The sequence below is a fragment of the Gobius niger genome (genome assembly GCF_951799975.1).
Source record: "Gobius niger genome assembly, chromosome: 6".
Lineage (NCBI taxonomy): Eukaryota > Metazoa > Chordata > Actinopteri > Gobiiformes > Gobiidae > Gobius > Gobius niger.
Genome location: NC_136857.1, coordinates 13,544,974 through 13,567,117, shown reverse-complemented (window position 1 = coordinate 13,567,117; position 22,144 = coordinate 13,544,974). Strand labels below are relative to the sequence as shown.

The window sequence follows — 22,144 nt, the reverse complement described above, 5'->3', positions numbered from 1 at the left end:
TTTACGCACGTCCCTTAATGCGCTTTTGCGCTCGTATGAAAAGGCGCTTTCTAGAAGAAAAAAAAAAAGCAAAACTAAATAAATAAAATCAATTTGGTGCCTCTAAATTGTGCATTTGTTATAGAGCAGATGCAGCATGTCCACATTTGAAAACAAAAAATCTAAGAAGCCTATTTGCAAAAATCATTATGTGGAATGTGTATGCGCAAAGTAAAAACTATGCTTAGCCTTTGCATAACCATAGGAACAAAAATAATACTTCCCTCCCTATTATTAAATTAAGTTGGCCTATAAGAGCATGCTGTTATCCTATATGTCAACCCACTCATGTCGGCCAAATCTCCAACCTGCTTTCCTGACGTCTTTAAACTCCCCTTTAAGGGTGTGAGTCTGTGTGATTTGAGCCAATAGCGAGAGTCGATGTTCTGCGGGAAAAACGGTGACAAGCGGGCTATTGGCTCTTTAAAGGGCTGCTCAGCTTCAGCTCGCAAGCTCAATCTCGTAGAGCTTGTTAGCATATCACGTGCCAAATTCTTAATGAAGTGGACACACGAGGACTTCGTGTGCGCATGCGCTAGATGTAAAATGTAGTTGGAAATGAGGTGTCCGTCTTGGAGTAGTCGACTTTTAAAAAGCATCGGCAGCCCCTGATATGACGACTTCGCTGGTTCTGCATCCACGCTGGGCGGACACCTTGATGTACGTTTATGAAAAAAGCCCGAATGAAAACAGTCAGAATAAAAGTCAAACAATGGAGGGACTGAGCGGCAATTGCCCTGCGACCCACTGCAGGGATCTCATGTCGCACCCTGCCCTGGGACGACATTCTGGCACCATAGCGACCCACCAGGGCTCCGTCTACTCGGATATTTCTTCTCCAGACACCGGGCGACAGTGTCCAGCACCACAGACATCGAGTGCATCGTTGAGCTACGGTTATCCATTTGGAAACCCATATTATGGGTGCAGATTGTCTCATTCGCACAACGTAAACTTGCAACAGAAACCCTGCTCGTACCACCCTGCAGAGAAATACGCGGAGCCCAGCACTGCGCTGCCCACGGAAGAACTGTCTAGCAGAGCCAAAGAGTTCGCCTTTTACCCCAGTTTTGCCAGCTCTTATCAAGCTGTTCCCGGCTATCTCGATGTGTCGGTTGTGCCCAGCATAAGTGGCCATCCAGAGCCGCGTCACGACGCCTTGATTCCCATGGAGGGCTACCAGCACTGGGCTCTCTCCAATGGTTGGGATGGGCAGGTGTACTGCTCCAAAGAACAAACACAGTCAAGTCATCTCTGGAAATCTCCATTTCCAGGTATGGATAAACATACTTTGTTTTTTCCTGTTGTCAACAGCATATTCCGCCACTGTGCCCGTGCTTATAGTTTGAAGCACCTGTGAAAGATCTTAACAGGGGTACTTTTTTGTACTTGTGTATATCTTTATTTTTCACAGCTGACAACTCTGTTTTTAGATGTCTGTGGAATCTTAACAACTTTGAACAACTTTTAGAAAAATCCGTTGCCTCAATGCAGATAATTAAATAGCCGGTTTTACTTCTTATTTGTTCTAAACATTATTTTTGTGGGTCTCTTTGCCATTTAAGTAGGCGCACATTATTTCTTATTCTTCTTTGCTTTGGTTATTCTGTGCATTCTATTTCCCCATAAATGGCCTGGCCACTGCTCAAAACATCCTGCAAGGTTTGCATTTCAAACGTTCTCATTATCATCATGCAACGTGCACAATATTTGACTGAAACATTTCGCGCGAGGTTTCGGTCGTTTACAGAAGTGTTTACTGGGCTACACCTTTGAGCGCGCGACTTCGTGAATCTCCAGCTATTTTAATTTCAGACCATGAAGCTCCTAGACCTTGACTGAACCTCACACACAGGGTATGGCCTTCTTTTCTGAAAACACATTAGCGCTCAAGCACGAGCACAGAACAAGCACGCGCAGGCACGTGCACTAATCGAAGACCGGGTTATCTGACAACACATAGAAAGCACATATATCCTTATTCCCACTACTCCTAAATGTATTATTATTATTATTATTATTATTATTATTATTATTATTATTATTATTATTATATAGACTTGTTGCTTTGCATCTATTCTTCTTCTCTCTCACTCTCTCTCGGTCAGTTTAATTTGTTGCCAATCCGAACCATTCCCTTCCAGCATGCTATATTTCGGCGAATATCCTGTTTAAGTCAGTGACACACGATAATTAGGCCTATGCGCTGTATCTCAGGCGTCCAGTTCACCTTAATGTGAATCATGGGCACTACATAGTGTTTGCTTGTGTGTATGTGTTTCCTTAGAGCCACCATGTAAATATGAATTATACGTTGAATGAAACGTACAGTTGGAGCGTAATCTTACTGTCAGGTGCACTACATGCGCGCGAGATCCTATGCGCATGCAGGTTAACCAACGCCTGAAGCTCAGTTGCGCTTTTTTTTTTTTTTTAGATTATAACAATGCAGGTGTGGCTTCATTCTTTCTAAATCCGTCAGAGTTGTGGAGTGACTTTTTCTCATTTTACTTTGCAGATGTCGTGCCGTTGCAGCCTGAGGTCAGCAGTTATCGCCGAGGTCGTAAAAAGCGTGTCCCTTACACTAAGCTCCAGCTAAAGGAGCTGGAGAAAGAGTACGCAGCCAGCAAATTCATAACCAAAGACAAAAGGCGGCGCATTTCGGCCGGCACGAACCTCTCAGAGCGTCAAGTCACCATTTGGTTTCAGAACCGGCGAGTCAAGGAGAAGAAGTTTGTCAGTAAATCCAAGAACAGTCACATGCACTCCACCTGAAGACCCTTCCGCGTCTTGGAAAAAGCTAACCATGATTTCCAAAAAACAAACAAAAAAAACAAAACAAAACTACATATATTTACCTCTTTTCTCCTAAAATTGTGGCTGAAAAAAACAAACATTTCCCTTTATTTAAGTATAGGCTACACCGCCACGACCACCGCCCCATTGTTTTCGGTTTGTAGATGCTTCAAAGAACTGTGAAAATCACACAACTCATCACATTTGTTTTATATGAATGTATATATATATAAATAGGCTATATAATATTTAAAACAATACCTGTATTTCAAGAACGAGTATTACGTGTTTTTCATGTATTTTCAAACCAAATTCTCAGAGTCTGTCATTTTTAAGACTTGCAACAGACATATTGATGTCATTTTAGAAAAAAAAGGTCGTCTTATAGGAACATGGCGATTTTTATTTTCTAAATGTAAAAAAATAATAAAAAGTGTTACGTGGAGTAAGAAGCCTGGTGAATCAAAGGCTGCTATATTGTTAATCTGTACAGTGCAATGCCTTTATTTAATTCATTGTATTATCTGAAAGTGGAATGTGCATCTGTATGTTTTCCTTTGTCAGTGAAGGACTCCTCTGCATCTGGAATGATTGTAAAACCATTAACGTCAGTGAGTATTTCAGTGCACAAAGTTTTGATCGTTTTTTTTTTGTAGCATTGGAGCTGTATACGCGCGCCTTGTATGAAGCCTGTCATTTCTACTTTGGTGCAGTATGTGAACTGTATTGTGGTGTACAATTACGTCCTGGTTACGTGTTTCTTAAATAAATGATGATGAATCATTGCTATTCAAGTCAGTTTGTCCATTTGCAACATTTTAAAATACATAACAACACATCAACTTTGTTCACGAAATATGAAAAGAGAAAAGAAAAGTCCATCAAGGTCTGGGAGGTTCATTTACGAATTAGCAACAAATAGAGAATAAGAACGACATGAACGCTTTTGACTTTATACACATTGGTGCAGACTGGCCTTAATCAAAGAAGAAGAAAAAAATCTTGACATATTTGATCGGGATGTTGCCAACCATGTGGTGAAACTTGGCAGTAGTTGAGTTGGTGCTGTTATGTCACATCTGATTATTTGTTTAAAAGCTGTCACGCACGGTTTAGCTCATGACCATGTTATATATGCAAACAAACAAACAAACAAACTTATCAGGACACATAGGAGCTGACACATCACGCGCCACGTCGGACTGAAGGGTCACGACAAAGCGCCAGGCTGCAAGAAAAATAAAGTTCAGAAATAAAACATAGCTATACTATACAAACGTTTTGTCTGAATGTCTTGTTTCATAATTTGTTACATATTTATGCAAGCTCTCTCGTACAGTTTTCCACTGTAGAAACCGTTATCCGCATTGTTTTAGTTTTAGTCCTGTTTACCCCAGTCCGTCGGATATTCGTGTACTTAACAAACACGAATGGCCTGCCATTAGTCCAAAAAGTTTTCACATGGACTAGCTGAAGTTTATCCCACTGATAGTCTGGATACATATTTGCTGAAATCCCTCCCGCTGATAGAAATTCACATTCGTATCTGCACATTTGGTGCAAACAGAATTATGTTTCTTCCGTTTGTGTGGTCGGCCATCTTTACCGCTTTATTCTATAAACTGTGGACTAAAACCTAAGCCTATATCATTTATGCCCACAATAATATACTGAGATTTGGGAAATAGAAGGGAGGATAATGGCAAAATAGACTGTAATATTAGTTAAGAGTTATGTGAAGGAACAGGAATGGTTTCTGCTTTTAAACTTAAAATACATTTTAGATCGGCCAAACTTTCCCTTTACTCTCGCTGTAAAAAGCTGAAGATAATACTAAAGGGTGACGCATTTCACTTGATTTCTCTTTTCAAGGCCTAGGCAGAGCCTAATTGTTGCCTGTTGTTAGGGCTTATAATGAGGCATGACTAGTCCTTGGCTCTTTTTGAGAAGTTGTTCGATTTTCATGAACAAAAAGTTTAGATTTGGTTTGCGGTGCTCCTTCCCCTCTTGTGGCTCTGCGATTTACCCTTGACCATGACTATGCAGTCACTTTGACCTTGACATCAGCAGATTGTGAATAATAAAGAGGGGGCTGGACACCGACCCGCGGTTTGTTTGTAGGCAAACAAGGTGCTATTTGGCTGTCTAGACAGCCTGCCTAATGGTATGCCATAAATGCATAAAAAAGGGGGAAGTTGTGTTATACCTTGACCTGCATTTCTGTTCACATTCTATAGCTGGACATTAACATTTAGTCTTTTTTGTGCTTTTGCAGAAAGTCCTGTAAACGCTGCCCTGGCCCATAATCCCGAAAGCGCCAATGGCCATCACGAACTGTGTTATTGACCACGCAGGACAGGTAGGACTTTGACGTCTCTCACCAAAACCTCTGTCGTCATTTGGCAGACTGGACACAGAAGAGGAAATGAAAATTCAACTTCACCTTCACCCCTGAAAGGTATGGCTGTGTCTCTTATCCGATAGTGGTCAGGAATGTTTTTGGACCGAAAACGAAATAATCAGTTCATAACGCGATGATGAGTAAAGCACAATAACGTCGGTGCCGAGTGTCTTTGTGTTGGTTTAAATCAGTCCACAGACCCACAGGCTTGTTACTACACTTTAATGTTTATTTATTTTATCATTGTTATTCATCTTATTGTTATTGTTAGGGTATAATATTTCATTATTATTTATTATTATGCTTTTATTTTTGTCTCGGAATATGTTTTCTTGCGCCAAAATAGCTCTGATGATGCAAATAGACTTTATTTTATCAATAAGCATAAGCTAATGTCAGTTAGAGGTTTAGTAAAGTAGGCTATAATTACCTTTAGCCTATTATGTTATTCAAGACAGAACATTATTTAAATGGATTTATATTGCATTGTTCATTCATTTTTTAGGCCAAGGAGCGGTACTTTTTAAAAGTCGAATAATTTACACACACTAAAATGTTCACTGCAATGAACTGCACTGGCTGCTGTAGTGAGCATTCCGGTGTAAGTTTGAGAATAGTCACTTATGATTAACACAGGCTAAATGACACGAACACTTTAGCTGCCTGTGTGAAGTTGCTGTGAAGTCGTATATGAGGCTGCGGGCTACAGAGCTGCATGAGACAGGGGGCTGATAACCTCTACTGGTGACCAGAGGAAAATATCAGGAAGTGCTCCCTGCGACTGCAACAAGGCTGCTTTACGCACAGAAGCATACCCAACGGTACATGAATAATAATAATAATAATAATAATAATAATAATAATAATAATAATAATAATAATAATAATAATAATAATAATAATAATAATAATAAGGATCAGTAATGTAGACTAACACACACATAGATTTCACTTTGTAATGCTATATTATTTTATATTATAAATATATTTAGGTCTAACAACAATTATAACGTTGGCCTAACTTCCTGTCTGAAAAATATAAAATGCTCGGAAGCTTTAATGTCTCCAGCTAAGCCTACGCAGTTTTTAAGAAAATATATATTACACTGTTACCTATTGCAAGCGTGCATGTTATTATAGTTGTTGTAGCAGGTCTATAATAATTCATTTTGTTAAGTCATTGAAACAATAACAACGGGTAAAAAATCTTGAATTTGTATCAATATATACAAGAGACGACCAACCTCACAAAATGTTAATGCTACAATGATTTTAGAGTGATTTCTGCAGATGAATAATTGTAATACTTGGTTGCACTTGCCCATGTTGTGGAGGCTTACATTTAACATTATTGATTCTAACACACAAGTGAACGATTGCTTTTAGCCTAATGTTGAGTGTTGAGACATCCTTTGTTGTTGACCGGTTTGTCTTCCTTAAAGGAAGCGTTAAAAGCTGTTGAGCGCTTTAAACGCAACCTGCCTGCACGGATTCAATGGCAGAAAATAGGAAGAAAAGCTCATTGTTTGCGCTATTGCCCTGTCTGGACAGCAGCGAATTCCACAGGGGTAATGTGGAGTAATAGAAGGCAGACGCCTGGACTAGACAGTGACCTTGACGGTGCTGATTTTACCTAAAGCATATTTTTCTTGTCTAGATGAAAGCGCTCAGATCCAGCGATGCGGCCGATAGTGAATGACACGGTCACACTTGTACCAAAAAGTTTGCCTGATTCTGTATTGCGATTTTAGAGAAATGGTCTGAAATTAGAGACACATGGCAAAGAGGTTAAGCATATTTTCCTCAGGCACGGTGTCCCAAATCGCTCTGAATAAATGCATTTTCAGACTTTAAATGTGCAGACAGAGAAAGCTTGTCAAAGTCTCGTTTTAAAGGTTCATGACAGGCCTTCTGCATTAGAATAGCTGCGCAGGCCGACAAAGGGAAAACAGTGGCTGACGAGAGCGTCTTCAGTTCAAACATTGAGATTTTGTCTCTATTTACGGGTGAGAGTGAGCCCTCGAGTCACGTATAGTGCAGTGCTATCAAATATCGTCTGCGTTGCAAATGGTTCTCAAACCAATGTTTAAATAAATGCTGTTCTCACATAACACGACATTGGCATATCTGAGGCACGCGCTCTTTAGCGCACATGAGCTGTCCGTCCGACACCAGAATATAAACACTGTGTGGAATTATTTGATCAGCCCGTGATAAGGTTTATTATGGTGATGCTGCGTGCCATATCATCTGGAATTATCATGTATTTAATTCATGTTCATCGGGCGAATAGAGGCTAAATGTTTGTTTTTGCGTTGTTAAATATTAAAGATCCAAATGTATTACTGCTTTGTATGTCCAAAATCAAGTTCACAGCAGCGCTGTGCTCCTGAACTTGAGCATAGACTGCCCGAAATCTAATGGTGTTAACTGCGTGATTGTTTAAAGTTGGTTTTATAGTAATATTGTAGAATATTTTCTTAACACCAAATATGACTAAATTCCTAATGTCGTTAAACACTTTATAAAGGCTATTTATACTTATTTTTATACATGACTCCAAAGTATTGTCCGTAATTTGTGATGCCAAATTTCTTACAGATTAGTGGCGGCGCATTACGTCCCCTCCTGTTAATTGAATAACTTTATTTGCTGATGTGATGATATAGAACAATTGTTGTACTGTTGTACTGAGTATTTGTTGGGACAAACATCGCTCGTGATAAGTTTGTTCGTCAATGTTTTGTGAATTCATTATCATCATCATTATCATCATCCTCACCATTATGATTATTGTTATTATGATTATTGTTATTATGATTATTGTTATTATTATTATTATTGTTATTACATTTCTTCAGCTCTAAAATCTGCGCGCGCGTGCGTAATTACGCAATAGCTAAGGGAAACGTGCATACACATCAACTAATTATCAGCAGGTAAAGCGGGCCGTTGTTAGTTGATAGTATCAGTAAAGTGTCCTCAGATATCTTGTAAAATTCATATAAAAGAATTGTGAGATGTATAACAATCCCAGCAGAGTTTGGCTGCAAACGTTTATTGGAGTTATCTGTTAAAGTTGTTCATGTGAGGTGTAGTAGAGAGTGTAATGTGAAATAGACCCTCTTAAAGTAACCTTGTAGAATCTCGTCCTGTTTTACAGAGCCACCGGTTCAACCTGCTGACCTCCTTACTGTAAATACGAGAAGAGTGCGGCAATGAGCATCAGTCTTTTCTTAAAACAAGCTTGTAAAATTTGAACATCACAGATTTATATGACATTCAATTCACCTATAATTTGCAAGAAATCAGGTTGTCACACACACCCTCTACGTAAAGAAAAACTGTTTTCATAAGAAATCGCATTTTAAAAACTTTCGCCAGCATATAAAGATGTTAAAGAGTCCATGGACAGTTCCTCAATATAAAAAGAGAGGCAGCTGTGGCTTCATCGGGCTAAGCAAGAGTCAAGTGAGGAAAACACGCTCCAACATTTTTAATAAAAGCTTTATGGTATTTTTAAAAAGCGTATAAACCTCTGTAATACAGAAGTTAATGTTTTGTTTTGTCTGAGATGGGCAAAGTGGGTGGTTCCATTTGTTACAGAAGTTCTCCAGTCACGTGGTTCCAAGCTGACCAATCAGGCGCCCCTACAGGTTTAACTATGTTAAATGTCAGATTGCAATAAACTAGAAGCTGTTGGTCGGGCCCGCGGAAATGGGCGAACATAATCTTCTTAATCCCGGGTTTGTGGGACCTTTGGTAAACATCCACACCGGAGACACGTTTTACTTTCCGAATTTTAGAGCTTCTGGGGGACAACTGGCGGGGCTACCGTCTCTTTCGTACCCGAGAAGGGACAATGTTTGCTCCCTCCCGTGGAATCCTTCGGAGCCATGCAATGGATACTCACAATCCTACTTTAGCAGCCCAGTGTCTATTAACCCCTCTTTCAATCGCTCTTGTGAAATTACCAGACCAGACGAGGGCAAGTGTTATTACAGCAACAGCAACGCGAACAGGGAGACCTGCTCAGGTGGCAGCAGCCTCAAAAGAGAGGACAGGGCGAGAGACACTTCATCCTTAACATCTGACCACGGGATGCACGCTGGGATTGGCACCGCTGCAACCTTTTCCAAATATGATTACGGGAACGAGCAGCTAACACAAGACCCGCCATCCTGTCAGTCTATGGAGTCCGACTCCAGCTCGTCTCTGCTCAACGAGAGCAGCAAGCCTTCATCCAGCGACACCCAGACCCTGGTGTCACCGGGAAGCCATTCAAGCAACATAGCCACAGGCGGAGGTGGGTGCAGCCGGTTCTGATTGTGCACGTTTTGCTTGTATGAGCTCGATCACGAAAATATACTGCGTGCGGTTTTATTTCTACTGTAAAGTCGACGCACTGATACTGATACAGCCTGCAGGACACATGTGTGGTGCACAAACGCCGCTAGGGGTTGCCCTAGAATTCGAGACGTCGCTCCATGTGCTTGAATATAGTTTACAATCGTTATAAATGGCTCATAGCTTCACGAAAATTGTAATAAACGTGTGATAATGTTACTAATGCACGTCTAACATCAAACAAGCTGCTGGTTTGTTTAAAAGTCTTATTTTGTCTTAAAAACGAAGTCCTCAACGTTTTGAATTGCATGTTGTGCGTTTTTGTGTTAATTCCAATATTAATTTAAAGAATCGTGCTTGAATCCAATCATTGATTCACTGAGCTTTAATATGAGAGCTTGATTGCTCTCTTCAATTTAGTAAAACACTTTTAAACTCAGCCACAGCCTCACAAACATGAATCTCTGTGACGCAATCATTTGCATGCCATGTACCAAAACGATACACCTGCAAAAGACAGTTCAGTCCTGGTCTTGTGAGCATGTGAGCATGTGAGCATGTATGTCCAAACATCCAAACAAAACTAACATATATGAAGGACCTGCAGGGTTCTCCTCACTTTAAATGAGGCTGTACAAAGCAAGAGCCTCTATTTCCAATGTGTAATGTGCATATTGATATTTAGGGGGGAAAAAGCTTACGTATTGCTCTATTCCTATATATTCTAATTAATGTTAACTTGTCCCATAACCTTGAAGGTGACCGTGATTTTGAAACTGCAGTCTCTAATGTGTGCATAACCCCCCTTCCCTCTCCTCCTCTTCCCAAGGTGCTCCATGGTACCCGATGCACACTCGCACCAGAAAGAAACGCAAGCCCTACTCCAAGCTGCAACTGGCCGAGCTTGAAGGTGAATTTATGTTGAATGAGTTCATTACCAGACAGCGGCGGAGGGAGCTGTCCGACCGCCTGAACCTCAGCGACCAACAAGTCAAGATCTGGTTCCAGAACCGCAGAATGAAGAAAAAGAGACTCATGCTGAGAGAGCAAGCTTTGGCCTACTTTTAGAGATGTGCAGAAGGTGAATCGATAGGCAGTAAAAAGCCAAGCCTTCTATCCCTTAGGTCTCCTTTCAATGCATGCACTCGTCTATCATTTTTTTTTATTTTTATTTTTTTTTACATTTTAGCCATTTGTTACAATATCTAAAGTTTTCGATTCCTCAAATGTACCGATTCTACACAGACTGTAAGCGTTTACCTGGCTTGCAAAAGCGTTGAAAGTAACCCCATTATATTTGTACATTAGGAGACAGTGTTTTAATAATGTGCAGAAATCAACTCTAGGTGCTGCTTCAGTTGATAATGCAGTGCATGTCCTTTTACGCAAAGAATGTAAATACAGCCACACACTTTGGGTCTATACAATTAAGATAGGCCTAAAACGGACTGCATGAGTGAAATAGATATTTGAAAACATGTTGAATTTGTCAAACAAAATGTTTTAGTTGCCTATACCTCGTTGGACACGGTCACGGTCATGAGCAAGGAATCAAATGGACCTAAGTCTTAAAAAAAAGTTCAATTTCGTCATCGTAGGTCTTGCACGAACACGTTTTAGGCAGAACTATAGTCTTGCCGACTGCGTACTTTCATTCTGTCTCATCCTAGTTTTTGTCGATAAACTGTTTGAAAAAAAAGTTGGTGCGTCCATTTTGTGCCAGCACAAAATGAGTCAAACTGATAAAACACATCCGCAACAGCGGAATAAAGAAATAGGCGAATCCAACCTTCCTCAGAGGGTTGAACAAAGAGGCTTAAGAGTTTCGCCTAAAACCTTGGTGCTCAGAAAAATTATTAATATGTACAATATGCTGTTGTTTACCGTGATATAGTGCACATTCTCAGTCATTTAGTAAGCTATCTATAGCTGTGAAACTCATACATCTACAGCATATTACGGATGTGAAAAGCAAAGCAAGTATAACAGTCAACACATGAATGTATTATTATTACTATGATTATTATTATGATTATTATGATTATCATTATTATCATCATCATCATTATTATTATTATTATTATTATTATTATTATTATTATTATTATTATTATTATTATTATTATTATTATTATTATTATTATTATTATTATTAAGGAAGTAATTGCCTCAAAAGTATTTTCAGTGTAGATTACTTGTTCCCTGCATTGTGCTCAATGTCGTCTCCTTACTCCCATGTATCGTGTAAAACAGTAAATGTTATATGTTAGCCTACTGTTTGCATCCGGTTTCGGATTCCTTATTGTAAAAATACGTTATTTTATTCGCTGTCTTGTACAATATCGCATTCCATATAGACTGCCTATGTTCTTGTAAGGATTGTTGGCATATTATCTGATACCGCTAAATTATTTAGAAGCGGTATTTAAATATATCCTGTTGAAATGAGAATCTTGGTATTGCGTACTTGGTGTTTTCGTCCCTCATTGCATTCCCTTATTTGCGCTTGTGAGGATTGCAACATTGTCTTGTAAAAGTATTATTATTAATAATATGAACATGAATGTATATGCGTAAGGTCTTCAATAAACAAATTATGAAAAGACTCCACACCGGTCTGTTATTTATTTATATAATCGAATAATCTGAAGTTTTTGAGGCTGCACGGTTGGCCTTATCTTTGGCCATGCGCGTGTCCAATAAATGAACATCGTCCGACCTATGAAACTTGAAATTGCACGTAGGTCCATTTAAAGGACATTTTTAACATGAGTGGACATGGTGTGAATTATATTCTTGTTGCTTGGAGCTTGGTTATAGTTTCATACCTACTCATATGCCGCCATATATGCCTAATGCGCATTCTTTGGCCAATGGTTATGTGCATACGCTCTATTGAAACGCGAGTTCATGCCAATGGCTTGCAGGTAACTTTGTCGCCACCGTTGAGAATTTTCTTTAGTTGAGTGAGATCAATGTCTTCGGTAGTGCTTATAAGCCAATAACCGCGAAATAAGCACACAACAGCTCTGTAAAACAGTAATAGGGCTACACCCCAGTGCTTATGGACACCGTTTCATTGTCTGTTTTTCACTAAGCGTCTTGTTCACCCTTTTGTTTTCACTTTTGACTTGAGTTTTATTTACATATTTTCAAAACTTAGTACGTGACCTGTACTGTACGCATCTCAACGTCACAAAGCTCTCTCTGCTGGTGAATATGTGTAAAGCGCTTCAGCTTATACTTTACTCAACCATGCTGGCGTGTTGTGATTTAATATAAAGTGGATTCATTGAAAACCGTGACGCTGAATCTATACATTACAATATTTGGTGAACGGAATCAGCCGGGAAATATTCAAATGTTGGTATAGTCCACATTATGATATATTACATTTTCAGGGTTGATATATGTTACTAAAATCCGACAATAAAATGTGCTCATCCCGAAAACAATGACATAAACAGAAAAATGGCAACCAATACGTGTGCGTAAATGCGCAAAGCAGCCTTTTTACGCACGGAAATACCGTGCATAAGTGCATCAGTGCACCAGTGTCTATTGTTTTAAAACATCAGTACTGCATAACTTGTAAGGCAACTGCTCTATGCATGACAAAAAAGTACATGTTAAATGGAGGAAGTGCTGCGGACAATAATAGACAGTGGGAATCGTTTTCTGCCACGCATACATCCAGAAAAACAAAACGAAAACAGACAATATCGACACTGAGGGATGAAGCACACAAGAGAAATGTTGGCATCCCCTCGAGCACATAGTTTGTGGAACATGGGTCACGTTTGTACCGAGATGAAAAGAGGCTGTGAGGTGTTTAAGGCGCTAGGTTACTCAGGTAATTCCTCTTTTTTTCACGGTTGGACTCAGTTTAACTACATGTCCGTCTGCTGTTTGTGAGCTAGTAAATGGGTATAACAATCTTTTAACTAGAACTTCAAATTCTCCGTGTTTTCTACAAAATAGTGACCATTCAATTGCCTTGTTCCTTACCCACGATCGTTTCCTGTCTGTTGTTTCCTCTATTTTGTTTATTATAAAACACCAGGTTAAAATTTAATTTGGGGATTTTACTTTTCATGAGCAAAAGCTTGTTCAAAATCGTTGAATGTGCTAAGAGAAATTTCCTGCCACTTCTAGACATTTTGTTGTTAACTAGAACAGTATCTGTGCTTGCCAAGCAGGTCTTTACAATAGGCTTTGACTGCTGCTGAGCACTTTTGACTTTGAGACTGGCTAAATCTGTTTATGGCGTCCTGTCTCCGCGTCGCAGAGGTCACTGAGCTTCACAGTGCCCTTCACAGAGAACTTGTGTGGCATGTGGTCTAGGTCCCCCGCCACCCTTCTGCCGTTTATGGTACGAAGCTGGCTGGAGAAATAGAAAGCGGTGTTATTTCTGTTTAAAGTGTGGGGGTGAGTGCGCTATGTGTTTGACTAGACCCCAGCGTGTATATGGCGCGTCTCTACTGGAGAGTGTAGGGAGTGTGTTTGTGTTTTGAATCACAGTGTTAATATGATTGAGGATAGAAACTCAATGAAAAATGTAAGATACTTGTGAACCATCTCTTTTCACATCTTGTCAAATGGTTATTGATTTTGACATGATTTGAAATGAGTTGTGCATAGGCTTTATATTTTCTAATTTATCTTTTTTATCCATTTGTTTCGCACTCCAACATCGCAATATAATGCGGACTTCCTATATTTTATAGCTTTTGGAAGGGAATAATATCAGCCGCAGTTTATTGTTAGCTCCAGCCACTGTTTATGCTTTATTTGTGAATGTCCTGTTACCACTTTCAGTATCCGCCCTCGCTCATATGCTGTACTATGTATACTTTTGCTTAGTTTTGTTGTAACACCCCTCCAGCCTTATAAGGCTTGAAAGCGTCGTATGAAGGTCAAGTATACGGTGAATAAACGCTGCTGCGCGCTTTGGAGTGGAATGTTCAACTGTCCATTTTTCTTCATGTATTTTAAGATTAGGGTTGTAGTATTTTTTCGAGTATAATTTTACATCTTGTTTTTGTTTTGTCGCCACTTGTAAGCTTAGATGTTACACATTAGTGTATTGCAAAACAACAACAACAACAACAACTGCACAAATCAGAAAATTAGTGTTTGATTGTGAGAAATATTTGTTTTATTGCAAAAATAGGCCTATATTTACGCACACAGTTTTAAGGCTTTCTGCATTCACCATTAGGCGAAAACAAACCTCATTATTTTTTCCCCGCGAGACCTATTATACGACAACACAGGGGAAAGTATTACACGCACCTTTGTTTTAACTATAGTTTACTGTAAAATTGCGCATGGTGCGACATTTACAATTATGCATGTGCTTTATTTAGGCTGTGTGTTATGTGTTAGATCCCTGCTCACGATGCGTGACAGCTGAACCCTGTGTTGGATTAGTCAAAAGCCTTATTTACGAAACATTTAATTGGGATTGTCTGTTGCGCTTTGAAATGCAGGCAATCGCAACATGTGACTGATCATATCCTCAAGTCCTTTATTAACAATAACAAGCACACTCACAGAGATAATTAAAGATATATATAGGCTATATTTACTGTTTTGAGATAGCCTAACCCCCTAATTGCACGGTTGAAGCTTGCAGCCTCTACATGGCCTGTACCCGATTTCTGGAGACCTTAAATCGCTCTATAGCGAATTCAAATAAAAATGTGAACGCGCTGTTATGGCATAATGTCAATTTGACATCGGGTGGAAATGAACTATTTCGCTTGGTCTCGGTCATATCTTCCTGTTCAAGGCCCTTTTCTGCTCAGCTCCTTTAGAAAGCACTGAGTTAAACAGATGAGCAATGCGCTCTGGAGATTTCCCCAAATATAACAACACTCGTACACCAGTTCTCATCTTGTTCTGTTTTGTTTCCATCACAGAGGCTCCACACTCCGTGCATTAGAACAAAACACACACACACACGTAAAAAAAAAAAAAAAAAAAAGGAAAAAAAAAAAACTTTAGTGTTGCTTGAAACTATTCACAGTCCACACAGCCAAGTTTAACTACCCGCCTTACATCCAATTAAACTTATCTAGGCCATGAGGGGACAGTAATCTGATTACGTGGCCTTCCCACATTTAGCATTGACTTGTGCTGCGTAGGGTCTTGCCAGCTGTAGCGCATTGTGTGTGTGTGTGTGTGTGTGTGTGTGCGCACGTGTCTCATGGCTTATGGGAATGTGGTGAGGCGTTATGTCAAATTCTCAGCCAAAATACAGCGCTAGATTTTGAACTAAGTCTTATTTTAACAAGTGCTGACACATAAAGGATGCCGATTGTAATTAAGGTGCGGGAGAGCCATACATTAGGTTAAACTCCACAAGCAAATACGCAGGACTGGTGTCTTTTTTAATAACAAAAAAGTAAAATAACTCGAAATAGTAATTATAATGTATTTACCTTTTGGTTGAATAGAGCTCACATTTTAGGTCCAACATGAACATTTGCTGTGCTAATTCTGAATAAACTCCCGCAGCTTTTTTTTATTTTTTTCATTGTGTCAGCTTTTCTAGATCCTTGTGAATATTGCTCTTACATGAGCACAGCAAACCCTACCTTGATGGTAAAAGAAGAAATCTCTCTGTATATGATACAAGCACGACATACAGAGGGTATTTACAGGTAACTCTCAATAGAACCTTCAACATTTGAGGCAAATCAGAGAATAACAATGCGGACTTGCCACTCATTTTTCTCTGTTGTTATGCTGGTGCACTGATGGAATACTTTTTTCCATGCTGTTGCTATGCTATGACATCACACCATCATTTATCGCAAAAAAGAACCAGTGAAAGATGTGCACTGTTCCCTGATTGACAGCATTCTTATACTATTTAATTGTTTAAGCCACAGGGTTCGCCTGGGCAAAATGTATACAACAGAACATCAGTGTACGTAAACACAGTTTAGTAAGAAGTAAGCTGCAGCTTATATCATACTGTATTTCAAAATACACATTCACTGATTTGCAAAAGAGGCTTTAAATCACAGCATATCACTGATGCTCCGTGTTACACATGGGTGTGCGCATAGGCCACAGAGCAGTGTGTTTACACAAAGACTTTGCCATGTGGTTGTTTAGTCAAATGTATTTCAATAAACTCACACACGCGCTGGTGCCTGTACCTTTATGTCTTTCTCATTACTAAAAGCTAAATATAGCTCACTGAATGAAAGCTCACACAACGATCGACAAAAGTTTTGATTGAAATTAAAGCAGCGCATTTGCGCGTTTTTGCTAAGATTACCTTGTTTCTAAAGTCCAAATTCCTTTCATTCTCTAGTTTATGGTTATCTATGGAACAAAGGAATTTAGCGTTACTACAGCCATTGGGAGTTTTATGGTGGACGTAGAGAAGATTTTAGTGGTCAAATTCAAGTGCTGTGTCTGGACAGCTGTCTCCTTTCTTTGTACTTGGATGCAAGATGCATCATGTGAGTCAACCCTTTGTCTATTGAGGCTGTAAACAGTCTAACGCCATTGGCACCTATTTACTAATAAACTTGGAATGAATGGCACACCGTCGCGGGCATTCATTAGTTTCATTATTTTTTAGGCGCTACATTTTTCCTCTGAACAATGAATTGACGATTTCCCTTAGTGACAAAGTTGTATTTATAAAAGAAGTATCCAGATTGTTTCATAATAATGCAGTGTATTGCCGCGTTTAGAAAGTAGAATATTATAAACAACAGTACATCATATTAATTTCACAATGTGCTAGTAGTCATTACTCTATAAATATAAAGGGCAGACCTCAGCAGAACAATTAAACATTTACAATGACTCAGAAAATAACATAAATGCGACTTTGTCCTCCGTCATTTTTATTACAATTTATTTAAAACATATCCAAGCTGACATATGTCGTCTTAATAGTCACCCTCAAATAAAAGTCGTCTTTCTGGTGGAAAATAAAAGCATCTGAGCATCTAGAAACATCAGCTGGGACTTATTTAATTTTAGAGGGACGTTGGGTACAGCTTTAAACGGGCCCTGTCGGAGTGGCCTATAAGTAGCCATTTACAAGAAGCCTCTGCTCGTGCGTAAAAGCGCACCGAAAGAAGCAGATCGAGTAGGCCTATGCCAGGTATCAGATCGCATTGAATAGTCTTCCAGCTTGGCTTGTCTCAGCGCTAAATGCTGTATTACGTTGGACATGTTGCTTATTGCTTGCGGTAATCTATAGCTCATTCATACTGTAAGGAAGAGATTCAGACGCTCAGAACAAGCACTGAATTGGTGTGATGGCCATTGGTCAAAGAGAAAAATACTGCTACTACTACAACTACAACAAATAACAATAATAATAGAGGGCTTCAACAACAGGCTGGTTGCTTATGGCATTTGCTTGCTCTGCATTGCTTGAATGTGACTTCACTTTACAACATAATTATAGTCTGATTCACTGTACCACAGACGAGAACTTTGTTTAGTGACAGAAAAAAATAGGGCAACAACGCCAGGGATTGGCGAGTTACAGGTGAGTCATCTGTATCTATTATTTTCCAGTCCGTACGACAGCATGTTAGTGCAGATTTAATACAGACAGGGGATTTAAACGACTAATATAAATCTGAATTCACAAACCACAATGAGAAAGTGTCCTGTGGTGTCTACACACAAATGACTTCTTCCCTGTGATTTTGTGAAACACTAAAAAGAGGATGGAGCTCATGGGACTGATTTGGTCTCCTTTTAACCAGTTTATGCCATTCTTAGCCGTCATGCAAATTGCACCGTGAATGGCATAAATGTTACGTTGAATTTGATTGTTTTGGGATATTAGTGCGGGATTTGACATTTTTGTTTTGATTTGATCCGTATCTGTCTTTTCATTCAAACAATATGCTAATTACCTTGTTTATAATGTTTTTTTTTACAGACCCTAACAGGATCTCAAAACTTTAAATACTGCATAGATACAGAATACTTAATGCTGTGCCTGCCTGGGTAGCTTTAGCACTTAGCATGTTGCTATCTCTCCAGCAGTAGCAGCAGCCCATAAACGTGAACAGAGCGCATATCTGTGTAATTGTAATAAGCGCCAAACACCAATCTGTTCCTGGTTTTCTTAGTGCGCCTGTGGTGCTTGAAAATCATTCGTTTGAACCTCCTAGATCTTACCTAAAGCCAACCACTCCTACACATCCAAGTCTTCCAAATTGATATATGACAATATCTACTTTCGATCACGTGTCTGCGGGGCGACTTAGACGGATTGCGCGTCATCTCGCCTTCCCAAATTTTTCCCTTCTGCTGCAGCTCGTATCCAAAACATCTATCTATAGTACGGAGTGCGGGAGAGAGAACGATGTTTAACTCGGTGAATCTGGGCAACTTCTGCTCCCAGACTCGCAAAGACCGGACATCCGAGTTTGGGGACAGGACGGGCTGCGCGTCTAACATCTACCTCCCCAGCTGCACCTACTACGTCCCCGAGTTTTCTGCCGTCTCTTCGTTCCTTCCACAGGCCCCGTCCCGGCAAATCAGCTATCCTTATTCCACAAACCTCTCGCAAGTGCAGCCGGTACGGGAGGTTTCCTACGGTTTGGACCCGGGCAGTAAATGGCACCACAGAGGCAATTACGCATCGTGCTACTCGGGAGAAGACTTGGTGCATAGGGACTGTCTCCCCCAATCCACCATGACAGAAATGCTTATGAAGAACGAGAGTGTATACAGCCACCACCATCACCATCACACCCACCCCGGCTCCAATCACCCCTCCACAGGTTTTTATTCCGGTGTCGGCAAAAACAGCGTCCTCCCGCAAGGTTTCGACCGCTTTTTCGAGACCGCGTACTGCAGCAGCGCCACGGACAATCAGTCAGACAATTGTTTACAAAAAGGCGAAGGGGGAAAGCTGGAGAGCGACTCCCAGCACCAGCAGCAGCAGCAGCCTCCAACCTCTGTAGCCGGAGCCGCGGAGCAGGAAAAGGAACAAGACGATGAGGAGGAACACACAAATTCAGCCAGCTCGTGCACGTCTTCCGCCGCAGCGACTAAGGACGGGAACGCCAACAAGAGCAGTCACTCGAGTAGGTATACCAGTGTACCAGAGCTGTAAAATGGGGGAAGGTTAAGGGGACTAGCCCGGTGTTTTGTCGGTCAGATTTTATGTGGAGTTTTATAAGCATTCAAAGGATTTTATTATAACCCTACAAAGCTCTTTCTTGCAACGAGAAGAATTTTTACGATGGGAAAGCGCTTTGAAAAAAAGGGGATGTTATACACAGACGCCTCTATGGTGAGAGTCTGTGAAATTTTTAAGAGAAAGCTATTGTGACAAATGTTAACTTTGATCATGAACTTGCGTAGGGTATTTTAAGGGATATTCTCGTTGGGCTGTCGAGAGTAAAACCCAATTGGGCAGAACATTGCTTTTGGCGTCTTGTGAATTTCTTTTTTTTTCTCGCGCTGTGCCCACAAAAGGATACACTGCTTTGTTAGATTTAATGAATTTTATCTGTTAAACTGTCGACATCGTTTAGGATAGCACATTTGTACACAGTCAACCTTTCAGCTTTTATAATTATTAACCTGTGCAGCATAAATTCCAGCAGCATGATGTGCACAGCAGTGTGACTGTTCAGCTATAATGAATAGTGACATTGGCCTTAACTTGAATGGTCAGTGCGGCCACAGAGGCTGGAGCCAAGTGGAAATAATGAAAGCAACAATTGCTTGTTTCAATCCCACTTGTATGTAGGCCATGTATTGTTCACACTCGTGTTCATTAAGCAAACGTTACAATTGCAAATTTTCTTTTCAAGAAATTCACGATTTCACGCGTTTAATAAACAAGGCCGTATAATAGCCTGTGCACTTCAAAACATTTCAATGAGAAATTTCTATCCACTGCCAAAATATTGTGTAAATTGTTTTGCTCCATTGGAATGCGACGCACATAATGCGACAAAATACTTCAGTTATTATATATTCATAACAGATAAACACATACTTAGGGGCGGTAAGATGATATTGGTCCCTTTTAGCAATTCGGATATTTAACCCTGTTTATGGACTCTGCTGCTTTGCTTGATAAATATGTACTGAAATGTTATCATGGCACTAAATGGGACATTTTAGAATTCTGGATTTTTCTACCACTAAATGGGCAGATAGCGGACACCTAACTTTAATTTGATCCAATTGCCTTTCAAAATATTGATCCTGTTTTGTATTTTTAGGCACTCCTCGCACAAGAAAGAAGCGGTGTCCATATTCCAAGTTTCAGATCCGGGAGCTTGAGCGAGAGTTCTTTTTTAATGTTTACATCAACAAAGAGAAAAGGCTTCAACTTTCTCGAATGCTGAACCTCACCGACCGCCAGGTTAAAATCTGGTTTCAAAACAGAAGAATGAAAGAGAAGAAATTAAGCAGGGATCGCCTCCAGTATTTTTCGGGAAACCCCCTTTTGTGAGTTAAAGGTGTCACTGCTCTGATTAGTGACATTAAGGCCTATACTCGTTCTCCCTTTGAATTGTAACCGTGGGCACAGCCATTTTCTAAATGAGCCCATGCCACTGAAGTGTGCAATGCAAGTGGACAGTCGGTGTCATGCTGTAGGCCTGCACGGGATGGACGCGCCATTTCCTAATACTTCCCAGAAAGGTCTCTGTGGTTAGAATAATCATTTCTATGCGGTTCTTGAATATGTCTATCATGACTCTTCATAGTGTTTATTCTATGTTCATATTTCAGACATATTTGTTTAAATATCAAATGTATATTTCAACCATTATTGCGCAGACACACCCCGCTCATTCCCTTCCTCTGGTCTTTGTAAATAGCATATTATGGAATTATTTCCAGGCCAGTGTTAAGTGTCATAGCAGTTTTACTGGATGCAATTTTGCTATCGATATAAATGTGATATCGGATCTGTGAAAGTATAGACCTTGTCCTACAGAGCAGCCCAAAGTTCTATGAATGTAAATAGGCGTATGTTGAATTTCCTTTCGCTATTTACCTGCTGCAAATTCCCCCTACTGCTTATAGAAATATGCAGATGCTCATTAAATTATTTGTTTCAGCATTGCTTTCTATGGCGGAGTGGATAAACAGCCTGTGTATTCTTAATGTATCACTTATGAAATAAACAGAAACCTATAGTCACACCGACTTTGTGCATTTCATGTTCTTTGCAGATGTAGGGCCGCTCGTGTATACATTTTAGACCACCATTGCGATATTTTGGCAAACTTTGCAGGAAACCATCATACCACACAGAAAAGAAATTTGATCCTTGTTGAGTATAAATGAATGGGTTAATGTTGTGGAAAATGGCACAAAGGTTACCTTTAGTGTGCACTAAATAGAATCGCCACTCTTGTAGTCTAGACACTGCCATAAAGGAAGGAGCACTAAATGGCTATTTTTTTTCTCCTAATTGCACCGTCTGTTCAAAGGGAATGGTGTTCACATCCGCAGCAAATAGTAAACAAGCAAGACTGCATGTCCAAGTGGCAAAAGTTAAAGCTTTCGGCATAAACTGTATTTGCAGTGTGT

General features: G+C 39.9%; 5 protein-coding genes across 5 annotated transcripts in view; 4 read left to right on the top strand and 1 right to left on the bottom strand.

Moving 5' to 3' along the window:
- The window catches only part of LOC306964035 (rho-related GTP-binding protein RhoA-A-like), a 470,655-nt gene that overhangs the window by 45,586 nt on the left and 402,925 nt on the right, over window positions 1–22,144 (top strand). The window lies entirely within an intron of this gene.
- The window catches only part of znf740b (zinc finger protein 740b), a 220,933-nt gene that overhangs the window by 57,818 nt on the left and 140,971 nt on the right, over window positions 1–22,144 (bottom strand). The gene's annotated exons all lie outside the window — the stretch shown is intronic.
- Window positions 653–2,814, top strand: hoxc13a (homeobox C13a; the record flags this gene model as incomplete). Its single annotated transcript, XM_079559142.1, has 2 exons — window positions 653–1,313; window positions 2,558–2,814. The coding sequence occupies 2 exons, from the start codon at window positions 653–655 to the stop codon at window positions 2,812–2,814; spliced, it is 918 nt and encodes a 305-aa protein (XP_079415268.1).
- On the top strand, window positions 8,939–10,651 carry hoxc12a (homeobox C12a; the record flags this gene model as incomplete). The annotated part of the gene is made up of 2 exons (XM_079559145.1): window positions 8,939–9,542; window positions 10,413–10,651. The coding sequence occupies exons 1-2, from the start codon at window positions 8,954–8,956 to the stop codon at window positions 10,649–10,651; spliced, it is 828 nt and encodes a 275-aa protein (XP_079415271.1). The 5' UTR covers window positions 8,939–8,953.
- Window positions 18,803–21,056, top strand: hoxc11a (homeobox C11a; the record flags this gene model as incomplete). The annotated part of the gene is given in 3 exon segments (XM_079558721.1): window positions 18,803–18,829; window positions 18,831–19,671; window positions 20,824–21,056. Coding segments are annotated over 3 exon segments (1,101 nt in total).